This window comes from Oreochromis niloticus, linkage group LG11 (genome assembly GCF_001858045.2).
Source record: "Oreochromis niloticus isolate F11D_XX linkage group LG11, O_niloticus_UMD_NMBU, whole genome shotgun sequence".
NCBI classification, from domain to species: Eukaryota; Metazoa; Chordata; class Actinopteri; order Cichliformes; family Cichlidae; genus Oreochromis; species Oreochromis niloticus.
Window position 1 is genome coordinate 1838714 of NC_031976.2, and position 25186 is coordinate 1863899.

Below are 25186 nucleotides of genomic sequence, written 5' to 3' on the forward strand. Positions count from 1 at the left end.
ACTGTAGTCATAGCACATGTACACGCATGACCACGGCTAGCAGCCTTTACTTGTCTGTGGGTGTGGCAGCTCATTCCTACAGCTGCTCTTGTTATTCTGTGAAACAGAGAATTAAAGTCTGCTGAGGAATAAACTCTGTTCCTTCCTCTGCTCCGTTCTCCTGTACTCGTAAACATTTGAGCTCATGTTAGCTCCTCTGTTTTTGTCGCTGGTGTGATTACGTCACTGCAGTTTTCTGCTCTGTTTTACTTTCATGGAATTTTTTGTAACAAGTACTTTTTTTCATTTGTATCTTAAGTAACAATATCTAATTATTATATTTAAGTAAATAAAATAAATACAGCAAAGTATGATTTTGACAATCAGTATTATTATATTCTCTTACGTAAAAATCAGATGTTTTATACTCTATGTCAGATTCTGGCCAGCAGACCAGTCTTAGCTGTGCTGTCTGAATAATGAAGACACTAGTGCAGGTCCCTTAATTATTTTCCATTTCATGTTAAAATCATTGTTACACTTCTCATTGCAGAGCTTGACAAGGCTGTCAAAAAGCCTTCTGTATATAACGTATTTTTTCTACTTTAGTTTGTTATGTGTAGGTATATCATTTAAAAGACGTGCTTGTGATGAAGATGATGGCAGTAGTTACATCTCTGTTGGTTTGGCCTCTTGTTGACCTAATGTGAAAATTCGATCTTTGAATGGTTTTGACCTGTGTGCCTGATTATCTACAGAGTACCGTGTGGAGTTGCGTGTCACCTGGAGGAGGCAAAGACCCAAGAAATTCTAATTTGATCCCATTTTTAGTGACTCTGCGTAGTGAGCTGCCTTATTTTTAACCACATATCTAAATAACACTTTTCTATTTTGGTTTTGGTATTTGCCAGCTGGCAGAAGGGAGACATGTTGGAGCGCTTCTTATTGCATCTCTCATCCTGAGAATAGTAAGAAGAGCAACCTTTATCACTCTTCTCATTCTTGTAACTTAGCTGGAGGAAGAAACATGGTCAGCAGCTAGGCCGCTCCCTGTTTATTCTAAAACCGTCATTAATTATGTAAAAGGACTGGGAGTATTATAAGTCACACGTCCTGTTTTGGTAGCTAGCTGACTTACTGTGCTATGTTGAGTGGGTTCATAGCCTAGCTGAAGACACTTAAACTGTGATATTTAAATAAAAGGGTCACTCAGCAAATGTATTTTTACCTGGCCTTTCTATGAGGCTCATGGGGTTAGACACAAGACACAGCATCCTGATAGATCTATTGTTCTATCTTAAATGCATAACTAGATGGATGAACAGAAATTAAATGAATGTGAAAATGGCACCAGTGCACTTGGTTTGCACTTCCAAACACCTGTTTGTTGCTTGGCCAGAGAAGCAGACTTACTTTGCATGCTGTTGGCGACACCTACAATAACTGTTCAAAAGGACTGAGCCACCCCGGTTTATGTTTTGCTAGGAAAATGCAAAAGGGGTGCAGAAATTATTTATTATTATTAAGGAGAGAGATTGAGGGGGGAAAGATGTGTAGCAGGTTAGGATGACCAAGGACAGAAATGGAAAAGTCCAAAAAAGTTCAGAAGTGTGCTGAGAAGATGGACAGAGTGGACAGAGGAGCTGATGAATGTAGAAAATCAGAGGAAAGGGGAAGCCAGGGCAGCTATGAAATGTGGAAATGTGATTGGCCCAAATTACATACCTGTGGAGGTGTTTGGGATAAATATTGCTTAACACAATCTTGGAGAGCGAGAGGATGCCTAAGGAAGTGTACTGGTGCCAGTCTTCAAGAACAACCATGATGTCCGGAGCTTTTAAGAAAAGAGGTGATGATCAGTGAGCAGCAGCATGGCTTGATGCTGAGAAAGAGCACTACAGATGTGATGTTTGCATTGAGAATATTACTAGAGAGCTACAGAAGAGGTCAGAAGGAGCTTCACAGTGTCTTTGTGGATGTAGAGAAACAGATGATCGGGTGCCAGGTGAGGAACTGTTGTACTGCATGAGTAAGTCAGGAGTGGCAGAGAAGATTGTGAGGCTGGAGCAGGACATGTATGAGGACAGTGAGACAGTGGTGAGGTGTGCAAAAAGAGTGACATATGGGTTTGAGGTGGGGGTGGAATTACATCAGCATCAACATCCTCTAAGCCTCTTCTAGTTTGCAGTGGTCATGGACTGGATGGACTGATGGCTGAGATGCTTTGTGCAGTGGAAGGATAGTGGGTATACTGGACAAAGGATGTTGAAGATACTGTTCGTTTGTGCACCATTTCACGTGTCTGAGTAGCTCATTAGAACGTGTGCAGCATTTGTGCATTTTTCAAGTTTCATGATGTGCACGCAAGGGAGGATCTTCCCTTGAACCTGGATTAAGTGACAACATTAGGCTTGTAGCTATTGACTATTTCAGTAATTGAGTATTCTATTGATTATTCCATTGTTTAACTGAGTAACTGGGTAAGAAATATTTTTTTGGAGCATGTCAGAGAACAAACTAAGCCATCGAGTCCGAGGAATCGTCTGTAGGCCTCCGGGACAGGATGGTGTTGAGGCACAGATCTGAGGGTAGAGACAGATTTCTGCAGCACTGAAGCTCCCAGTGAGCACAGAGGGCTCCAGCTTTGTTACATGGAAGAAGTTTAACCATGATCACGTTGAGCTCTTCATTATGTGTGTCATCTCTGTGGATGCTTGCAACGAGCTAAAGTTGTGTTTGTCATGCAGATAATCAAAGAACCTTGTAATGCAAGTAACAACATAATTGTAACTGTAATCTCTGCTTCCTGTGGGTGAACCTCCTGTTGTAGGCTGCCCCCCTGTATTAAATTGAATTATTGCCATATATAGCAAATTAATTATTAGGTAATACAAATCAAAGAGCGAGTAGTACTTAAACAAAAGTAGTGTGCAAATAGGAAACTAAAGATGGCTGTCCTTAAGTTCAAATAAAGCTTCAAATTAAAAAAAAAAAATTCCAGTTCAGAATAACACGTTTCCGAAGTTTACAGATGATTCCGTTCATGAATTCACGACTGCAGCGTTCCCAGCTGCTGATAACCATGTGAAAGATGACTTGGTGCATGAGCCTCTTTACAGGACGAACCCATCTGTACGCCTCCAGAAGGTGTCGTGTTCAATACCAATGAAACTGCTTAACTGATTATATATATAAGTAATTATTGATATAGTCCGGCCCACAGATTAACAAGCTAACGTTAGGTGGAAGAGGTTTACTATTCAGAATCGATGTTAAAATTAATGTGAGAAGAAAAAAACTCAGATAAAAATGACCGTACACAAACATAAAGGTGTCAGCGTGACACACTAAAACTGACCGTTCAGAGCTGATGTCACAGCGCCAGCATGCCGGTGTTTTAAATGCTCGTGCACTGCAGCAGCGTGCACAGGCTGCATGTAACGTAGGTTTTTTGGGAAATCCTTTTACTTCCTCCTGTTTTGCGGTTCACAGACGATGTAGGCGATACTGCCCCACGGCTTCCTGTAGTGTAACTGCAGTTACAAAAACACATTTACCTGGTTTTAAATATGACATCATCGGTTATGGCGATGGATCATAGCAGCCTACTGTAGACATAGTCTTGTGAGGTTTTTTTCATTGGTTCAGATAAACGTCCTTATCTGATGGTGTGAAGAGTTCTAGTTTTAACACATCTCTCTATTTTGAGCTGTGAAACTGCGGATTCAGTACTGATTCATCTTCTTTACTCAACGAAAAGTGAAAAAAAATATTAGCTTTGAAATGTGAGAAAGTAAAAACTAGCTGCTTGAAAGTTATTTTTCTGCAAAGGTAGCTGAACCTTGTGTTATATCAATATGATAATAAAATAATATCAAGTCCACACGTCATAGTAGACCTGTGGGATGAATGATACAGTGTTGGTGTGGATGGTGATGAGCGTGGTGCATGGGGATGCAGGAACAAAACAATAGTAGTTCAGATGTACCCATAATGCAAACAAAGGTGTCGGGGTTCCCCTGTCTAATCATCTCTCTCTGTCTTCTTAGGTGTAAGCAGCTCAGGATGTCCGCCCACCTCCTCCTCCTCCTCCTCCTCCTCCTCCTCCTCCTCCACTGCCCAGGGCTTCTCCCTCGCTGAGCCAGCCATGACCAGCCAGCACTCACATACACACCCCTCCTTCAGCTCCATCCACTCCATGGCCGAGCAGCAGCAGGTACCACACGCAGCAGCAGTCCCACCACACATCCCTCTGGCACAGTACCACAGTCCCAGTGGGATGCTTTAACATTTTGTATTCATTTTAATGTTCAAACATTGTTGCTTTGTAGAGCTGCTGAACATGAAATGTCTGTCATGAGGTCATGAAGGTTTAATGACAAGTGCTATTCAGAAGGATCCATTCCTAAGCTGGACACTTTCTGAGGCACTGCCCCCACAACCAAAGTCTGCAGTAGCTAATGTTACCATCAGCTGTGATACGGGTACTCGGTGAAGTTTTACAGTCACTCTGAGGTCAACGCGTATTCTGCAACTTTAAACATCTGGATCTGCTCCATACGTGGCGTTCCTCCTTTGCACATACTGCAAGCTACAGGGAGGAGGCATGGCGTTGATGCGGCATTCTCACCCACTATTTTCACAGTGGGGATGTGTATATATGTGTGCGGATGTACAAGTATGTTTATGTAAGTATATGTTTTGACGTGTTACTGGGGTTATTAAAAAAAATCATGTAGCAAATTGTAATGAAGAATTGCTGATGGATGCATAAACAGGAAGAGAACGTGTAGACCAGAGGTTCCCAAAGTGTGGGGCCCGCCCCCTAGGGGGGCGCAGAGCCATTGCAGGGGGGCGCGGTATGAAAAGAAAAAAAAAAAGAACGCTTGGACACTGCTAGCATAATGGGCAGGTTTTTGACGGGGCTCCCACACAAACGCAAAGCAGGAGATGAAGCATCACCAAATATGTCTCCAAACCAACTTCCTTCCAAGCCAAAGACTAGAAAATATGGTGAAGCATATCTTCCCTTTGGCTTCACCTAGCGGGTGAGGGGGGGGACTAGCAAAAGAAGTTTGGGAACCACTGGTGTAGACTATGAGTTACTCAATAGTGGAAAGAGGGTGGGATTAAATAAGCTTATGCTTCCTCCTCCTTTTTTAATATGTAAATTATTTATAATGATTCTTATTTTATTTTCTTTGTCTAAGTTGTTATTGTTATACTATTTTAACATGTTCAGAAATACATCACCAAGTTTCACCAAAGTAAACCTATTTATGCCTAACGCTAACCCTACTGCTATATAAGAACCAGAACCATTAAAACTGAAAGCAGGTTAACCTTTAAGTGAAGATAACACGAGTGCTCTAAATATCTCTAAATGCAGCCAGTATTTTTCTAAGCTGACTAGAACGATTTCAGAGGCATTTTGAATTTGATGATTAAAATATGTTTCCTGGCTCAGTGGGTTTCTGTCATTGAAATATAGTTTGAGATGTCTCCACTTTATGTGTTACAGATTTACCCATTACAGCTAAAGTTAGAAGATAGACGTTTGCTTCGTGGTCACTGTAATCGATACTGACATTTGTATGCCAGGTCTCCACCCACATCTTATCCCTCAAAATGTGAACACTTAAAGTGTTTTCATAGCAAACAGCTACTGCTTTGTGGGGCTTCTGTAAACTGAAGCAGCAGCAGAACACATCATAATCATCTCCCGGCTGTCTCATACACAATTTGCTTCACATTCTGATCTCAGGTCCTACCAGCCTGTATGCCAAAGGTCTCCGCACACAGCTAAATAGAACATGCTGTAGTTTACATTAGTGAACAGTGGTAATGACATGAATAAAGATCGCTAACTAGTATGAGCAAAGTTGGAATCTGCAGTCGATCCAGTAGTGGCTACTAACTGCTCGTGGATTCCTCAGGAAAGCTTATGCCATGGGTCAAAAAATAATGATATTATACCTTATCTAGGAGAAAATGATGGGTTGATCTATCTGAACCAAAGAATTTTTAGCAACTACAGATCCCAAACACATTCTCAGAACCAGTTTGTGATGAGCACCTACGCATCAAACAAGTTAAAGTTTAGAAATGGCTTTCAGCACACATTCATGAGTGTGGGGCTCAGTCGACTGAGCTCTGTAATGTATGCAGACAAACCTGCAGGAGCTTGTAGTTCTCTGGTCAGAGGCTGCCACAACAACTTGTCCAAGGTATTGGTGGTAGCCGGTATTTTAAAAACAAAAGCATAGAGAGTTTCTTTGATGCTGCCATGTAGCAACCACCAAGCTAACAGCCACATCTAAGGTGTGTAACCACATGAACACTACAAGAGGTAAATGGCTTAAAGTTGTAACAATACTGTGATTTTCCCAAATGTTGTTTTAGGTAATGTTTTTCCTGCTTCCAGCTGTTGCCCAAGCTGTTGTTGATCTGCAACCTTAGCTCTTTGCTGCTGCTTCCAAACTGGAAAGAGCAACAAATTTTACTCCAGTCTGTAAAGAACTTCCATTCCATTCAAATGGTGATGTCACAGTCCCAAGCTCTTTTACATATTACAGCCTGACATTATCTTTTTGTAAATGTATCAGCATTGCAATTTATAGTTGACAATAAAAGAAAGTTCAGAAAAGTCCAAATGGCAAAGAAGCAATCAAGCGACGTGGCTACCCCAGTGTGGTTCTTCTGGCCTCAGTGTGACTTTCAGCATGTACTAAGGCTAGGATGAGCAGTGTTGGTACTAATGCATTACAATGTTCTTGGGTGATCTGCACTCTGGGTTAATAGAAGAAACATCAAAGATGCTTTTTTTTCTTCCTGCACTCTCCTGTTAAAGGTCAGCTGATTTCAGTTCATGTACAGTGGGAGGAAAATGGTGGAGCAGTCTACAGCAGATTGCTTTGATTACACTAAAGGACACCAGCGCTATGGTAAAGTGCAAGCTGCACTGTGCTGCTAACACAACTTCAGCTCTCTGCAAACATCTGCACAGACCTCATGCTAACGCTAGGCTAGCCAAGAACCCAGAGTGACGTTAAAGCTGAGTGTTTGCAAACTTCTGATCTTCAACAGGTGACAAACAAATGAGCAGTCAGGTTACCTGTTCATGTTTCTAAACTAGAACCTTTGTGGCGATCACTTGCATTACGTTTAAGAAAAGTACCGAATAATGTGTAATAGATTCCTTTTTTGACTAACGATCCAACACCAATACCTGCTGACACCAACAGCTGCTGATACCAACAGGCGGCTGGACGGGTGGACTGGTGTGGCGTCTGTCAGTTGTGGTGAAGAGAGTTGAGTGTAAAAGCAGAGCTGTGGATTTACCAGCTGAGCTATGTTCCAAGCCTGGATATAGTCCTGCCCTCTGGGTCACTAACCAGAACTAGTCTCATTTCTACAGGTAGTGGCTGGACACTCGCTTAGAGAGCTCAGACATTTCAGAGGGGCTCAAAATATGAGTTGTTACACCTCTAATTAGTAAAGGAGCAGGTTTAGGTGGTTCAGCTGTCTGACTAGGATGCCTTCCCTCTGCCTCCTATGTGAGGTGATTCAGGCATGTCCTAGACAGTCATTGCTTCCCAAACCCAGGCGAGCAGCAGAAGACAGACAGATAAAAAAAAAAAAACAGCAAAGAAAAGATGAGACTAACTCTTCAACTGTGTTATGAGTGTTGCTGTTGCATAGTTTGTCCACCAGAGGTCACTTTGCAGTTTTCCAGCTGGCAACATGTTTAAAATGCCACAAACACAACAACACCTGATCCAAGCAGAACATCAATTAGTAATCCTGCTCTTTCTATATTTCTGAGGTGGGGTGAGGAATCTGTCAAAAAAAAATCATTAAATATTAAAATATTAAAATCTTAATCTTAAAAATCCTCGATCAGTCAGAAAAACGAGTGTGTGCTTTGCCTGATGGTCTGTGTTCCCCTCAGGCTACCAGTAATTTAGAGTTTGTATTAAGTTCTTTTTTGTTAAAAGTTGGTGCAATGGAACGACTTATTATGTATTAGTTGTAATAGCAAACTAATAAAGGTGGTACAAACTGCAAAGGTAAACTGTGTGCACTTACACAGAATGAACACATTTGTTTTTAGTGTGAAGCTGTCCTGATACACACATCAGGAACATCTGCATCAAACCTGAGACGAGTTTGTGAAACGTTGTTGTTGTTGTTGTCTGTAGGTGCTGTCTGATATGACCATACTCCAGCGGAGAATTCCCCCTAGTTTCAGAGACCCTGCCAGCGCTCCATTGAGAAAACTCTCTGTTGACCTCATCAAAACTTATAAGCACATCAATGAGGTATGAAACAGTAATGTTACACACACGGACCCTTTTGTTTTGTACTTTAAATTGTCTCGCCATGATTTCCTGGAGATTACCGTGAATCTTACATGTGATTTACCTAAAAATGGAAAATGTAACTGTCTGAACAGACTCTAGTCCCACTGCATTTGTAAAAGCTGGACTACACACACAGTTACAGTCCAAATGTTAGAGGACATCACTTTAAATTTCCTGGAGACTGACTGTGTTAAGAGATTGCTATCTTGATGGCTAACCAACTGGAGGAAGAAAGCTGTTGTAATAGATGTAGCTATACCAAGTGATAGCAGCATCACAAGAAGGTTGAGAAATGCCAACAGCTGGGAGAGGATGGCAGGAAGACGTGGAAGGTGAAGGCAACAGTGGTCCCTGTGGTAACTGGGCCACTGACCCCCAAACTGGGCCAGTGGCTACACCAGATTCCAAGAAACGACATGTGAGATCTCTGTCCAGAAGAGCACAGACCTCGAAACAGAACAAGCTTTTATAGCAAGGAAACAAAATATTCTGTGAAGCAAGGAAACCTTCAGCAGTGCTGATCTATAATTTTTCATCTGTGTAAAAGCGTTAGTTATAGTTGTGCGCCACAGGTCATTGATGTGAACGTCATTTTTTGCATCCCCTGATGTAGTCAGTTTGTTCTACTGTTACACGCCAAGAAGACCAGAGCAATAACAGCGCAGTGGTTGCTGGTGCACAGGTGATTTGGGGTTTGTTGCTTTCAGACGTACTGTGAAGCAGAGCCTGAGCTGTGTTTGTGTCCACAGGTGTACTATACTAAGAAGAAGCGGCGGGCCCAGCAGGTCCCTCCTGAGGACAGCAGCACGAAGAAGGAGAGAAAAATCTATAACGATGGCTATGACGATGACAATTATGACTACATTGTGAAAAATGGAGAAAAGTGGCTGGACCGCTACGAGATAGACTCACTGATTGGGAAAGGCTCTTTCGGACAGGTGAGGTCTCCACAAGAAACATTCTCCACCTTTATTATTACTGCGGCATAGATAGACTCAAAGTTGTCGAAAATGTCTAAACTGAGAAAATTGTTGAGCTATTTGACGTCTCGGGTGGCTTCTGCAGTTATTGAAATTTGGTCGTGTCTCTGTGAAAAGTTGAAAGTAAACTCGTTTCTGTGTGAAGGATTAGTAACAGTCTGCTGTCATGTACAGAGCTAAAGTCTCGATATGGCTAACCCAGCAACAGCCCAGCAACACATCTGAAGGTCACTGATTACAGCAAACAAACCAATGTGCTTTTACAGCGAGCTGCACTTAGTAATTGTAATTAGTAGATGTATTGTGTACATGACAGGACAAAATCAGACAGGAAGTGTTTGGCTGTCCTTCAGCTGAGTCATTCACTGCATGTGATGTAACGTGTGTTCATGTGTCCACAGGTGGTAAAGGCCTACGACCACCATGAGCAGGAGTGGGTTGCCATTAAGATCATTAAGAACAAAAAGGCATTTTTGAACCAGGCACAGATAGAACTACGCCTGCTGGAGCTCATGAACAAGCATGACACTGAGATGAAATATTACATAGGTAAGATACACAGTCTGTACACTGCTGTACAACACAGCTTCTCTTGGTTCATTACACACAGGGGGACCTTTAGTACATTTGTTCTCTGTTCGCACAAATCTGTTAGTGTGTGTCTGTTAGTGTGCACACGCACTATTGCTAACACTGGCATGTAACAGACTGCTGAAAGTCAGAATTGAATGGTTTGGATTTACTGAATTCAAAGGAAATGAAACATACGAGGTGTTTAGAGTGTGAGCTCTCCTATCATGGTGTTGTGTTTATACTGAGGCTGTTTAAATACAAAGATCTGTCTATACAAGCACCTTTACGTCTCCACTTACTACCTGCATTTGAAATGACAAATAACAACTTCAAAAATTAAAAAATGAACTCCAAATTTCCTGTTCTGCACAAAACTGCCAGCACCTAGCACTGAAATACGATCGAACAAAACGATGCAATAAGACTAAACGAAGGGTGTGTGAAGGGCTTCTTCAAGAGAATCTGTCTCGTTAATGTTCACATAGATGGGAATGACAAATAATCAAAAAACATATTTAATATTTCACCCCACCTTTGACATCTGAAACTGAAATGTCTGAAACTCAAAACTGTGGTATTTTTAAACGATTCAGTCGATTAACTTTTCCCCATGTTTCCCATTTGTCTCTTTGTGTGTCTGTCTGTCAATCTGTCTCTGTGCAGTCCACCTGAAGCGTCACTTTATGTTTAGGAACCATCTCTGTTTGGTGTTTGAGTTGTTGAGCTACAACCTGTACGATCTGCTGAGGAACACCAATTTCAGAGGAGTTTCCCTCAACCTCACCAGGAAATTTGCACAGCAGCTCTGTACAGGTGGGTGCATAGAGATGCAAGTAAACCTGGGATGGTACATGCAGCTGCAACACTGTGGCTGAGCGTTTGTACTTGTGATACACAAAAGGTGCTGGAAGGGTGTGTGATAGCCGTAGTCTGTAGTGGTATTAGTTAAGCATGAACAGAGATCGAAAAAACAAAGACTGTGAACGGCTGAACCGATCACTGCGAGCATTTTAAAACTGAGCACACAGCTGGCACAACAAAGTAACAATAACACATTTTAATAAATGGTTGTAATTGTTGTATGGTGGGGCAGCACGGCAGAGCGGTGACTAGCCTCACAAGGAGAACGTCCTCGGTTCGATTCTACTGTGTGGAGTTTGCATGTTTGCGTGGGTTCTCTCCGGGTGCTCCAGCTTCCCCCCCACAGTCCAAACACATGCAGTTAGTGGGGTTGGGTTAATTGTGTAACCCTGCAGCCTCTCTCATCCAACGTTCACTCTTTGCATCTTCAGCTCTGCTCTTAAGGGTGGACACAGGGAGTACAGCAATCCCTGCTACTGTTTACATGTTTAGTCATACATGGAATAAAAAGATGTTAAAACAGTTCAGTTATTCATGTGTAGTGAAGGCTTGTCTGAACACATTTACTGATCAAATTGATATGTAAACAGTGGTAATAATTCTAGAAATGTCTGCAGTAAATGCAGGTTTAATGCTGATGATGTGCACTTATTTAGACTATATGTGTATTCGGTTAGTATTGTTGACATACACATGTTGTTGTTTTGTCTACAGCACTATTATTCCTGGCCACTCCGGAGCTGTCAATCATCCACTGCGACCTGAAACCAGAGAACATACTGCTGTGTAACCCCAAGAGATCAGCCATCAAAATAGTCGATTTTGGATCCTCCTGCCAGCTTGGACAGAGAGTGAGCACACTTATTCCAAATATGCCTGTTTAAAAGTTTAGACTATGATCCTTTATAAACGGTGCTCACCTACCGTCTACTAGGATTACTCCCCGTTACTCACAACGTTCAGATTTGGAAAATATACCAAGTAGCATGGCTAGCACGTTGGCAGAACTGTTGGCTCATAATAAGAGGTTTCCTAGTTTTTCCATGTTTTCCTTCTGCCTGTGTGGGTTTCCTCCCACTGCCCAAAGACAGGTTAGGTTAGCTTTAGTGGGAATGGCTAAGAGACACAGCTGGTGGAATAATTGTACAATACTGCATCTTTAATGGGCTTGGAAAACAAAACTGAGTGCACAAGTTTGATCCACACAAGGCTCAAAGGTTTACATACAGGGACAAAAATAAACATAGATTCATTTAAATCTTTAAGAAGTGCTACGCTACACTGTCTTCTTGTTAATCATGAACAACCGTTAGCTGCTTTCTGTATTATTGGAAAAATGTTGAAAAAATAAAAAATCAAGTTACCGTGACATCCATGCCTGTTATGACCACAACTCTTGATAATGTGCTTAAAGTGTATAGAATAAAGCAAGGTATGAATGTATGGTCAAATGTGATTGCATTGCATGTTTAGTTAAATAGCTACGTAGTAAAGTCAGGACCTTTTCTTCAGATTGCTAAACTCCACTTCCTTCTTAGATCTATCAGTACATCCAGAGCAGGTTTTACCGCTCTCCCGAGGTTCTGTTGGGAATGCCGTATGACCTGGCTATCGACATGTGGTCTCTGGGATGCATCCTAGTGGAGATGCACACAGGGGAGCCTCTCTTCAGTGGCTCCAATGAGGTAACAGCAACACCAGCGTAAACACATGTCGAGTAGGGTTGGGGTTGAATCGGTAATATCCTTCATCTGTGTCCAGTGTTTTATACTACATCCATTTAGATGTGTTATGAAGATAGCGTAGAGATGTCACATTGTAGACATCATTGTTATGATGACGTAGAGCCTGTCTCTTCCAGTCTACTCTTAATTCCTTTGAGACTGTACTGAGAAGCTTTAATTTAAAGACTGCGTGTGTTTGCAACAGCATATTTGTGGTATGCTCTTACTTTGGTCCACATTAAAAATGTGTGTGTGTGTGTGTGTGTGTGTGTGTGTGTGTGTGTAGGTTGACCAGATGAATAAAATTGTGGAGGTTCTGGGAGTTCCACCCAGCCACATGCTGGATGCAGCTCCTAAAGCCAGGAAGTATTTTGACAAGCTGTCAGATGGTCTGTGGACAGTGAAGAAGAACAAGGATGTCAAGAAGGTAAAGTTTGCTTCTATTTTGACTTCACATGTGGAAAAAGTCAACTTTAACTTGTGTATTTAGTTCCGTCTCCTTCAGTTTACTTCATTAGGTCTACCTTTCCAAATGTTGACTAATACAGGATATCCCTTCTGCTCTACCTGAGCACTCGAAGCACTTATGCAACTTGCCTCATTCACATGCAAGTCCTTTCTGTCTATCTGCTGTCACACACACATTCATACTGCAGTGGGCTAGTATCTATATCTTAGTATTTATTTGGCATACAGACCGGAGCAGCCAGGAATCAAACCACCAACCTTCCAGTTGGTGGTTTGATTCATAGATGACCTGCTCTACCTGCTGAGCTATGGTCAAGATAACCTGCTGAAGTTCAAGCTGAGCATCAGACTGGGGAAGAAAGGTGACTCTAAAGACGCCACGGCTTCTGGTGTGTTTTGTTTCTACCCGAGGATCCACGGGGATGTTCTTGTCTAACCATCAGGTTTACCTGAGAAAGAGAAAATGTGCAGTGAGCAGCAGTTCTGAAAATGCTTTCTTAATGCCAGACATCAGAGGATAATGAGGAAGGCGACAGTAACTATAAATAACACATTCACACCTGTTACGGCGATGGTATAACAGGGGCAGGAGAGTGTTTTTGAGTGCACAACACTTGGAATCATGAAGCAGATGAGCTACAGCAGCAGAACCACACTGACAAAAGAAAATGGAAAATGTTTCATTATCTGATGAACCTCAGTTTGTTCTGTGACATTTGGATGGTCGGGTGTAAACATAACATCACCCTTCCTTGTATCAACAATTTAGGCTGGTGGTGGTTTAATGGGTGCAGAATATTTTCTTGGTACACTTTGTATCCTTTGTATCGATTCACCACCATAACAACACCACATGGTACCTGAGATTGGTGCTGCTGCATGTCCCTCCCTTTATGAGCACATTATAGCCATTTCTGATGATTTGCCTGTCACAAAGCTCAAAGCATCTCAAACTGGGTTCTTGAATGTGACCGTTGTTCACGGTACCCAAAAGGCCTCCACATGGACTAGATCACAAACTAATACAGCACTTCTGAGATGTGGTGTAATTGGAAAATTGCATCATGAATACACAGCCTGTTATGCCAGTATGGATCAGAATCGCTGAGGCATGTTTCCAGCACCTTGTTGAATCTATGCCATTAAAAATTAAGACAAAAACAGAGCCAACCCAGTGCAAAGTGAAAAGCACTGAAAAAGGTGAGGACTCCTTACAGGCTTTCTGTGAAAAAGGATTCATACATTTTATAGACCATCAAGGCCTTTGTTTCCTGGAGTTCAATTTCAGGTTCTAAGTCTAGAGTACTGTGTCTCCAAGACAACAGATTTTGTGAAATGGAGCTAAATGAATGAAGTTTTTTTTAAATTAGAATACGAGTCTCAGTGTGTGACAGAAACTGTTCCTCACTTCATGTTGTCATTGGAACTGTGTTTGTGTTTTCCAGGAGTATAAGCCCCCAGCCACACGGCGTCTACATGAGATTTTGGGTGTTGAGACTGGGGGTCCAGGGGGCCGGCGGGCAGGAGAACCAGGACACGCCCCTTGTGACTACCTGAAGTTTAAAGGTAGGGATTTGCATGATTACTGCAGGACTGAGGATGACACAGGAGAGTATTAATATTCATGTAAACGAGTTCCATGGAGATGGAAATTCTGCTGAACACTTAGGAAATCTATATTTATTCTTAAGCATGGCATATAAAGTAGCAGCATGTAGGCCAGTATGCAGCCGTCAAAGGTGAAGAACTCGGCAGTTTATCCCTGGTTGATCAAAATGGCTGTGGAAATATAAAAAAGTCTCCTTTCTGGTGTGAAAGGAGCCTGAGCTGTTGAGTGAGGTTGAGAGACACCAGAAAGCTATAGCTGGGCTCACCTCAGGGCACAGCTTGCATGCTGGAAGCACTGTCCTGGAGATGGGGCTGGATTCTGTTCCACTCTGCGGTGATCATCAGTAAGAGACAGGGGTCGGTATACTTGTGTCCTCACAGTTTGGTGTGTTGGGTTTTCCCCAGTGGACGAAAGGGATGCTTCCCCACACCTTTGGCTCAAGGAGTGGGTCCTGGCTATCATTCTCTCTTATTGCTGAGAGTGTTAAGTGTGAAAGCAAAGCTGTCAGTGTTTGGTTTATGTTACTCCCCTTGTCTTTGGCCTTAAGCTGTGGGTGTTGACTGAAAGGAAATGGTCGTGGATTAAAGCGCTGGAAATGAACCTCCTATCTATGTGGAGTTAGCATGAGGAGCGTGATCACTTGGCAGATATCAAGTGAGGGTGAGGGACACAAAAAACACCACGAGGGTTGGCACTACAATTGTAGCTGGCTCCTTAGTTCTCTGTGGGTGCCAAAATGTCATCATCACCATCATTATGTCAATGTTTGTCCTCTTCCAGACCTGATCCTGCGCATGCTGGACTACGACCCTAAAAGCCGTATCACGCCATTCTATGCCCTGCAGCACAATTTCTTCAAGAAAACAACAGATGAAGGAACCAATACTAGTTCATCTACATCCACCTCTCCTGCCATGGACCACTCTCATTCTGCCTCCACTACTAGCTCTGTTTCTAGCTCTGGTAATGTAGACTCTTCTCTTTCTGTTAGGGCTTAGAAATGAAGGTCTTAGATAAAGTAGACAGGGACAGGAGTGTAGTGAAACAGCTGAGAGGTGAAGTCAGTGCTTAAACTTCTGCCTGACCAATGAGGATGCTGTTTGCTGGGCATGTGTGTGAGATGCTTATTGCAAATTAGTGCTTCATAATCCAGATTTGATGTGACCAAGTGATACTCTGTGGAGGGTCTATATACTTAAACACTGCAGCATGGTCACCCTCACTGTCCCCGTCAGCCCATTACTTTATTTCTCAGTCAGATTTTCATAATGAACTGACGAGACAGGTGAGTTCATTCTTGGTGACAGGAAAAAGCAGACAAATGCACATTTAGTCTTCTTCAGGGTCGGGCAAACACGCTATGAGTCAGAACTGAATTCCAGGCCTGGGTGGCAAACGCCCAGCGTTCGTGGCGGGGTACAAACCCGACAGAGGCGCTGGACCTTCTAACCACCCTACTGAAGCCACGCCCTTCCTCTTCTTCTTTTTTAAAATTTTGATTTTTTTTCTTTTAGTTCACACAAAATGAATACATCGTGGCTTGTTTTAGCTAAAAATATAAATCCATAAAGTAAAGCTCTGCACAAGTGTGAGTTTAATGTTGGTGTCAATTATTTCCAGGTGGCTCCAGTGGTTCTTCCAATGACAACCGCAACTACCGCTACAGTAATCGTTACTACAACTCTGCTGTTACACATTCAGACTATGAGATGACCAGCCCTCAGGTACCACTGTCAGTGTTTGCATACACAATAACAGAGACAATATGAGGACCTTTGTCATTGCATCAGACACTCTCTGCTGCAGGAATGTTTATTCCGGCTCAGATTACTTTATCAGCTTCATTCCTGTTGGCAGTGATGAAATATTTTGGCCACACTAGTTTTTTCTGACCATAATCTTTTTTGAGTAGTTTTATTTTCAAAATCTGCGTATTGATTTTAAAAATTGTGAAAGACAACAGTATAAGCATAGCAAACTCTTCACTTCCATCCATGAAAGTCAGTATTCATCATGATATACATGATATAGATTAAACGCTCGTCCTCCGGCCTGTTTCTACTAAAGGAGTTTTCTGTGACCTGGAACTGAACCTGGTCTTATTGAACCTTTTGATGTTTTCATCCCAATCTCTTACTGGTGTTCCCATAATATTCATCCGATAAGCCTCTTTTCCAGTAGCACCATTTGACTTCTCTACTCAACTCTACTCTTGGTTTCAGTTGTTTTCATTACAGTTAAGCACCACCTGAGTGTGGGTGGGGGTGTTATAGCAAGGCGACCTGAAAGTCCTGTGATCTCATTTGTATGTAAAACAGTCGACTTTGGCTCGCTCTGTCTGGATGCTGTCGTCAGCCACCGGGCACAAAAACGTCTGCGCCTCATCGTCGGAGCACACGGTGTTTGTGTGTCCTGGCCAATCAGCGGCATTTAGTCTCTTCACGTCACACTTTCATCTCTACGCGGCTCGATGGGAACCCTGGCCGAGTAGGTGCTTGAAAAAAGTATCTGGTACCGGGTACTCCCACAAAAACAGAGTTGAGTCGGTGCTTGTGGAAAAGAGACGGTGCTGTCACTGGTCCCATTATAATCCCAACCACTGACCATGTCTCTCCTCTTTTCTACCTAGGCTCCCTCACAGCAGCAGATGAGAATGTGGCCAGGCAGTGATGGCGGAGGTGGAGGTCAGGATCCAGGATACACCCAGTTGCTGCTCCATAAGCCAGCTGCCTCCCAACAACACCAGCGCCACTTCTTGGACCCGCCCCACCACCCACACCCAACTTACTCCCACCATGGGAATGGTGGCCGTGGCCTGAGGCAGGGTGGACAGACAGGCATCGGCGGAGGTGGGGCCCACAGGGATCCTCGCCCCAGATGAGTGACAGCATGGATGTGAGTGTATCCCTGGGGCTGCACCACCTGGGGGCGGTGTCTTCCATGGAGGCCTCTCAGTTTGGCTCTGCATCTCTGCCCCTCGCTCTGCCAATCGGACTGTCTGCCTTCCGGACTCGGACGGCTCCCACCGCCCCAGGGCCACAAGCCCAGCCCCCTGAAGACTACTACCCTGCCTCCAACAACAATAACCCCACTGGGGGAGGCAGAGGGAGGCCGGACTCAGACGAGGGGCCAGCCAACTCTTGATAAAACCTGAACCATGCCCTAAAGCCATACAATTTTAACTACAACTACTACAACTACACACATACAGCCAGAGTTCAGAGACAAAGAGGTGAACTTTGTGCTGAAGGAGACTTTGTACTGCATGAGAGGAGGAGGAAGAAGGAGGAGGATGCTGGGAAAACTCCTTTTTCCTGTTTTAGTTTGTCTTTGTCGCGCCTGTAACTGGAAAGGAATGATTGTGACGAGTTTGTTTTTATTAATTTTAGTGTTGATTAATATCATTTGATTTTTCTCGGGTTTGAGGAGTTGTGTGTTCTGTGTGGTTGTTGTTTGAGTCTGGAGAGGAGGAGGAGGAGGATGAAGGGGAAAGAGAGAGAAGTTCTGGTTTTCCATTTTATTCCATACAGTAGCTGTAAGCTGAAGGAGGGCTCATGCTCACATTAGTCTGTTCATGTGTGCACACGTGCGTGCGTGCATGTGTGTTTGTAAGATGTGAGATCAGATTTGTAGCAGGCCCCCCTCGCTCTCACGCTGATCTGGGACGGACGGTGTCTATTGATCAGTCTGACATGTTGAATTCAGGTCACAGTTGATGTAGGTAGGTATAGGTGTAAATGCAGGCAGGATTATGTGTACATATATATATATACATATATATATATATATATGTGTGTACAGCTACACGAAGAACACAGAGCTGATTTGAAAGGTTGTGATTCAGGACTGGCGGATTCTCTCTCGTTTTTTCTTTGCGTTCGTGTTCTTCCTCTGATGTTCTCTTGGTGGCAACAGCACGGACAGCGAGAGGGAGACGGAGGGAGAAGGTGGTCACGGGACACTGATGCCTTGCTGACACTCACAGGGATCTCCTCCTCCTCCTTCTCCGCCTCACGCTCTCCCTGCTTTCCTCTTCCTCTCCTTCTCCTGTTGTGTTTCTCCTCCAGACAGCTCCTCCTCTCTGTGCTGCTAATCACCATGACAACTGGTCCGGATTGCTGCTAAAGATCCAACACAGATCAATAAAAAAATAAAAAGAAATAGAAACAGAAATTTAAAAAAAACTTTTTAACCCTTCTGCTTAAGAGAAAAGGATAAAGTAAGAACCACTGCATCTCAATGTATTTATTACTATTTAACAAGAAAAAAACAAACTGAAAGTAACCCTTTTTTCTGCTCTTCTTTGTTTGGTTGCCTTCTTTCTGCAGGTGAGCTCTGATTGGCTATTGTAACAGTGACAGTAACTGGTGACATGGGAATGCCACTGGTTGTGGGGCTGGGTGGAGGGTAAGGGTTGGGGCAAAATAAAGTTGGATATATAATAAGAATAAAGAGTATACTTTTGCACACCAAAGTCAAACAAACACCAGCTTTCTGCTTTTCTTCCTCCTGATCTGATCATCACGCCCTGTCAGGTTGAATGCTGCACTTTTCATTTTCCATCCTTGCATTACTCCTCGTACAGCCGCCGCACTTTATAAAGAGGTGTGGATATCCACTGAATTAATGAAACATGGAAAAAGTCATCATAAGAACTATTACACATAAAACATTCAGGCTACAATAAGGGTTTTGTCTTAATTAAAGGACAAATGATGAAGTAGACCAGAAACATGTGAAAATGAGCTATGGTACACTTGTAGTTGTTAGCTCAGTGCTAATACTACCACAAACTAAACAGGAGAAAGGAACTGGGCATCAGGAGACTTCCTACAGTATGTCAACCATTGCCTGGTCACTGTCCTTACAAAGGTGAGTTGTGTGTTGTTCTTTGACCTTGTTAAATTGTAGCTATGCACTGGCTCTGATGTCTGCAGCATCCTGCACTTATGAAGGTCATTGCCAGAGAAATTGGATGTACAGTATGTCTGCTCTGCAAGTAACGGATCTGCTGTGATGGCCTGATGGGCAGAAGCAGCCACACTTCTGAGTAAAAAGCTCAACCCTAACCCGACTCATTCATACGTTAGAACTTGGGAACAAAGATTCTGTAGATCACGCTGCCGGGCTGAGTGATTTCCTCAAGACTGCTGCTGACTTTAAATCTCACAGACTTGCCTCCTTCCTGAATGGAGATTTTCAGCTGTGAGTAAGAGAGAGCCAACATTCTGCAGAAAAAGTTCATCATCAAAGCAGACGCTTTTCCAAGTCTGATATTTAGGAATCTACTGGAAGTTTTTTTTTTTTCTTTAATTGACAGTTCTTCAAAAGTACTGTCAATTTAAAAATTTTCCCCTTATGAGTAGAAGATTGAGGGAACAGTTCACCCAGCCAGGCCTTAGCCCATGGGGCCTGGCTCGGCACAGCCCAAAAAAGGGACATGGGTCCACCACAGGGAAGAGGCGCCGTAGGGGTTGGGTGCAATGTGTGTTGGGCAGCGGGCAGGAGTGGTGACCCTGACCAGGAGCGGCCTGATCCCCAGCTAACGAGACAAGTGATTGGGACATGGAATGTCACCTCTCTGGTGGGGAAGGAGCTTGACTTCGTGCATGAGGTTGAGAGGTGCTAGCTGGATATAGTCAGGCTCACTTCAACACATGGCTTGGGCTCTGGAACTAGTTTCCTGGAGAGGGGCTGGACTCTTAGTCTGGAGTTGCCCTTAGTGAGAGGTGACGGGCTGGGGTGGGTATCTTAGTATACCCTTGGCTTGCTGCCTGTAGATTGGGGTTTCTCCCGGTGGACAAGAGGGTTTGCTCCCTGCACCTTCAGGTCAGGGAATGGGTCCTGATTGTCGTCTGCGCTTACAGGTCCCTTGGATTGTCCTGTAGGAGGTGCTTCGGGAGTATGAGGTGTCTGGCCCATTGCTACAGGCCATTCGATTCTTATACAACCATTGAAAGAGCTTGGTCCTCATGCCTGGCTATAAGTCGGATTTGTTTCTGGTGGGTGTTGGACTCTACCAGGGCTGCCCTTTGCCACCGATTCTGTTCCCCTCTACACTTGCACTAGAACGGTTTGCAGCCAAGTGGGAAACAGTGGGAATGAGAATCAGCATTTCCAAATCTGAGGCCATGGGTGGAGCGCCCACTGTGGATCAGGGACGACATCCTGCCCCAAGTGGAGAAGTTTAAGTATCTCGGGGTCTAGTTCATGAGTGATGTGAGAAGGGAGCGAGAGATCAACTGGCAGGACGCTGTTGTCGTGGTGACAAGAGAGCTGAATGTAAAAGCGAAGCTCTAAATTTACCTGTGGATCTACATTCCTCCCTCACCTGCTGTCACGAGCTTTGGGTAGTAAACAAAAGAATGAGATTGTGTATACAAGCGGCAGAAGTGAGCTTCCTTCCTGGCTGACCCTCTTCGATTAGAGATAGGTTGAGGAGTTTGGCCATCCACTAAAGGCTCAGAGTAGAGCCGCTGCTCCTCCACATCAAAAGGAGCCAAAGGAGGTGGTTTGGGTAGCTGACAAGGATGCCTCCTGGGCGCCTCCTGGACGAGTGTTCCGGGCATGTCCCACCGGGAGGAGGCCCCGGGGCAGACCCAGGACACGCTGGAGGGATTATATCTCTCAGCTGACCTGGGAACATCTTGGTGATCCCCGGACAAGCTGGAGGAGGTGGCTGGGGGTCTGAGCTTCTCTGCTTAGGCTGCTGCCCCTGCAACCCGGCCCCGGATAAGCATAAAAAGATGGATGGATGGACTGACAGTACTTTGTGCTGTTGAAATTTGAGATATCGAAGTTAAAAGACACAGCTGGCCAAAAGGCATTAAGTGGAAGAGAAGTTAAACTTTAGCATGTTAAAATGTTTGTATTATATTTGATTGGATTGCCAATGTTGGAAGAGGCAAACAGGAGGCTGATAATATCGTGCATATTAATTTATTTAAAAAATTACACTATTCTTAAAAAAATGTGACTATATTTTTATTCAGAAGTTCATAATTATTCTAAAGACATCACATTGACAGGAGTACAGTGATAAATAACAGCCTTCGGGGTGTATATGACCACTCTGGTTCAACTGTTTTTGTTGGGAAACATCACCCATCTGGTTTTACAGTAAATCAAACTTTGGTTAGAATAAAAATTTGTTTAGACAAAGTCTTTGAACTAAATCTTGCCACTGACAGCCATTTTGAAATGCACAAGTACTCTTCTTTGGGTAGTTATTTTTAATCAAAATTTACTTTCAGTAGTTCCCTGAATATAAATGGGCTCATACTTGTGTGGTGCTTTCAGCACTTTCTTCCTTCAAGCTGCGTTCACACAAACACTCATACCAGCACTTTGTAGCTAACATTCAAACAAACAAAATGGAGGTTATACCCTTTATATACTACAACTGTCAGATGATTGGTTTAAAAGAATCACATGTCAACCTATGCTTTTAAGATGATGGTTAATAATAACAACAGTTTTAAACCTTAAAACAGGGTGGTGTGTTTACAATGGAGGTTACAAGTTTTGCCATAAACATTCTGTCTTTTTGTGTAAGTTTTAAAAGCTTGTTCACAAAAAACAGGGTAAAAATGATCATTGAGTCCAGCAGGTGACGAATGCTGAAATCCAACACATCTGTCAACACACAGCACATTGGAGTTACCGGCGCCCTGTCCTACAGGAGTGGGTGCAGGGATCAGGGGCAGTCAAAAGCTACTTGGTGAGCCAATAAACAACTGCTGAAACATTCTTGGGAACACAGAATGTCAGCTTTCTGATTGGAAGGTATCTGAACTGCCATTTGAGATTGAGAGATATTGGCTTTATATCCACGTGCACCTCAAAGCAGAGTTTGGGTTCTGGAATCCAGTCTCCTGGAGAGGGAAGGAATTCTGCTGTACTTGGGAGTTCCTTTCAGTGAATATGTGCTGTGGTGAGTATCCAATGTTCCCTCTAAGCTGCGCACGTGCGCAATTGCGCACTGCTGGCACGGTCTCTGCGCACAGAAAATCTGCGTTGCGCACAAAAAAAATCTAACCTGAATTAAAATTAAAACTTTAACAATCCTGTTTTGCAGTGTTAGTCAGTGAGTGACTGGCTGCTCCTGTATGGGATTAGAACGATGCCACCTTATCCTGTAGTCCAGCCAATAATGCGATTCACATTCGTATATACGCAGCCAATCAACGTCGTTAACAGGCTATGACAGCGTCCTTATGTGCCAACACCGGTGTTTTAGCTAGCAAAGCGGCGTGGCTGATGTGCAGTGAAGCCACGTTAATGACAACGTGTACAACCATTGGAGATGTGAGCAGGACAGACGGAACAACTGACGGAAAAAGTGTGGACTTTATACCAGTTTTTAAATTGTGTTGATCGGCCACGTAAAACCAGAGTTATGATAAAAATATCTGCAATGTTTGGTTTTCTTCCTGAATACTGTCGTTGTTTATATTTACTGCAGGAAGAAACGGTAAAAACGGCGTTTTATAAGGAAAGCGCTCGAAAGCCTGTGAGCAAAAACAAAACCAAAAAACCCCCACCCTTTCCTATTGGTCGAAAAAAGTACCGTGTCAACCAATCAAAAAATGATATGGCAACGTGGCATCTAGTTGTTAAGAAACGGGGGGAAGTTTTAGGAGTGACGGCGGTGTTCTGAGATGTGAGAGCTTTGAGACGTTTAGCGCAAATCTTGTGTAGTTAGTGTGTAGTTAGTGTGTAGTTAGTGTGTAGTGTAGTCAATAGTTTTGTTGTGTGTGTCAGAACAATGAGGCGGCTGCTGAGTGTTACAGGTGTTACAGGAGTGATACATCTCCTGTTGTCAGGCCTGCAGGTATCAGGCTGTTGTTCTCCTTTATCTCATAGTGGACAGAAATTAATTTTTTGGAGTGGCACAAATAATTTGTGTGGCATCAGATTTGATGCAGAACAGCTGATTGTTCTGTAAATAGTTTGAAATGTTTATTTAAAAACGCCTTGGCTGCATTAAAAAAAATAAATAGCTGCAAAAAACGTTGTTGTTTGCCAAACTGAGTTACTTTTTTGAAGAAGTAACTATATAATTAATTGCCCAACATTGGTCATTATATCCTGAATTTTGCAGACAGAGTTACAGACTCTCTCCCAGACCACAGACTCATAATACAAGTCAGAGCTTTATGAAAAAAAAGAAAAAGAAAGAAAGTTGTGTTTTCAAAATTGGAGTTCAAGTTATTTTTACTTCCAGTAGTGTTAACATACTACACAGGTCATGAACAGGATTTTTTAAATTTTCATTGTAAGTGGGCTAAAGCAGTTAATTAAAAGTAGTCTAACATAAATGTAAATGCTGTAATTTGATTATTTTAATAAACCATGTAACTTGGATGGATTCGATGCTGGCGTGACCACAGTGCACACGTCTGATGTCGCTCACAGTGGTCCAAGGGACGCTCAGGGAGTTTGTGTGTTCACTCAGACACATGAAAAATTAGAGGGAACATTGTGAGTAACCCTATATCCACTGGCTTGAATCCTGCATGTTTGGGTTTTCTAAAGTGGATAAGAGAGTTACTTCCCTGCATATTTGGGTTTGGTCCTGAAGATTTTATTATTATTTTTTATTAGTCCTTTATTTATTTAGGTGGAAATCTCATTTCTAAGAGAGACCTGGCATCATGGCAGCAAAAGTCAAAAATACATGTACCACATAACTACATAACAATGAAAACAAATACAATATCCCATACAAGCGTGAAAAATTTACGTTTTTAATGTTGCTCTTAATAACAGATCATTAAGAGCAACATTAAAAACAATCACACAGTAAAACCGTTATTCTCTTGTTCCTTTAAGACTGACTTAAACTCCCCTGAGGTAACCATTTCTGACTATTTCAGTTCCTTCTGCAGATTATTCCAGGAAACAGGGGCAGCGTATTTAAAAGCCCTTTTTCCTAATTCTGTTCTGACTTTTGGGACAATCAATTGTATCATACTGTGAGAATGAAGCCTGTATTGGTTGCACATATAAACACAGAGATAAGAGGGAAACAGCCCGAGGAAAGATTTATAGATAAAAACAAACCAATGGGAAGGTCTGTGAATATACAGACATGGACATTTAGCAGCAGCATACAAAAAACAATGATGTACAAGATTTCTATAGCCAGTAATAAAAGATAAAGCACAATGGTAGACAGTATCCAACATCTTTAGGTAGTGGGCAGGTGTGTTCATAAAAAGCAGGTCACCATAATCCAATAAAGGTATAAAAAAAATAAATAAATAGTTGCATGAATAAAGTGTTTTCTCACTTGGAGGGAGAAACAGGATCGATTTCTAAAAAAGTAACTTAGTTTTAGTTTTAACTTAGACACAAGCCTTTGAATGTGAATTTTAAAATGATAAATTCTGATCTATAATGATCCCTAGATACTTGTAAGACCATTACAATTTCAGTTCCTTGAATGGTTTTAATCTTGGGAGATGTAGCTAACTCTTTGCCATTTGAGGATAACATGAACTTGGATTTCTCTGCATTTAACACCAACTTAAGTTGAGTTAAAGGCAGGCATCAAAGGCAGGTGGCAGAAATTGCAGGGTTTGTGCAACTGAAGGAGATGAACAATAGATAATTTATCATCTGCAT

The 25186-nt window shown here is 42.7% G+C and overlaps 1 protein-coding gene across 1 annotated transcript in view; it reads left to right on the forward strand.

The window, feature by feature from the left end:
* Positions 1-19031, forward strand: part of dyrk1b (dual-specificity tyrosine-(Y)-phosphorylation regulated kinase 1B) — a 29263-nt gene extending 10232 nt beyond the window's left edge. The window contains 13 exon segments of the mRNA XM_003446204.5: positions 4029-4195; positions 8181-8300; positions 9092-9280; positions 9724-9871; positions 10559-10708; positions 11471-11607; positions 12295-12441; positions 12767-12907; positions 14394-14514; positions 15338-15520; positions 16178-16281; positions 17187-17388; positions 17391-19031. Coding sequence (XP_003446252.3) covers positions 4029-4195; positions 8181-8300; positions 9092-9280; positions 9724-9871; positions 10559-10708; positions 11471-11607; positions 12295-12441; positions 12767-12907; positions 14394-14514; positions 15338-15520; positions 16178-16281; positions 17187-17388; positions 17391-17701 — 2120 coding nt within the window. The 3' untranslated portion in view covers positions 17702-19031.
* The last annotated feature ends 6155 nt before the right edge of the window (positions 19032-25186 follow it).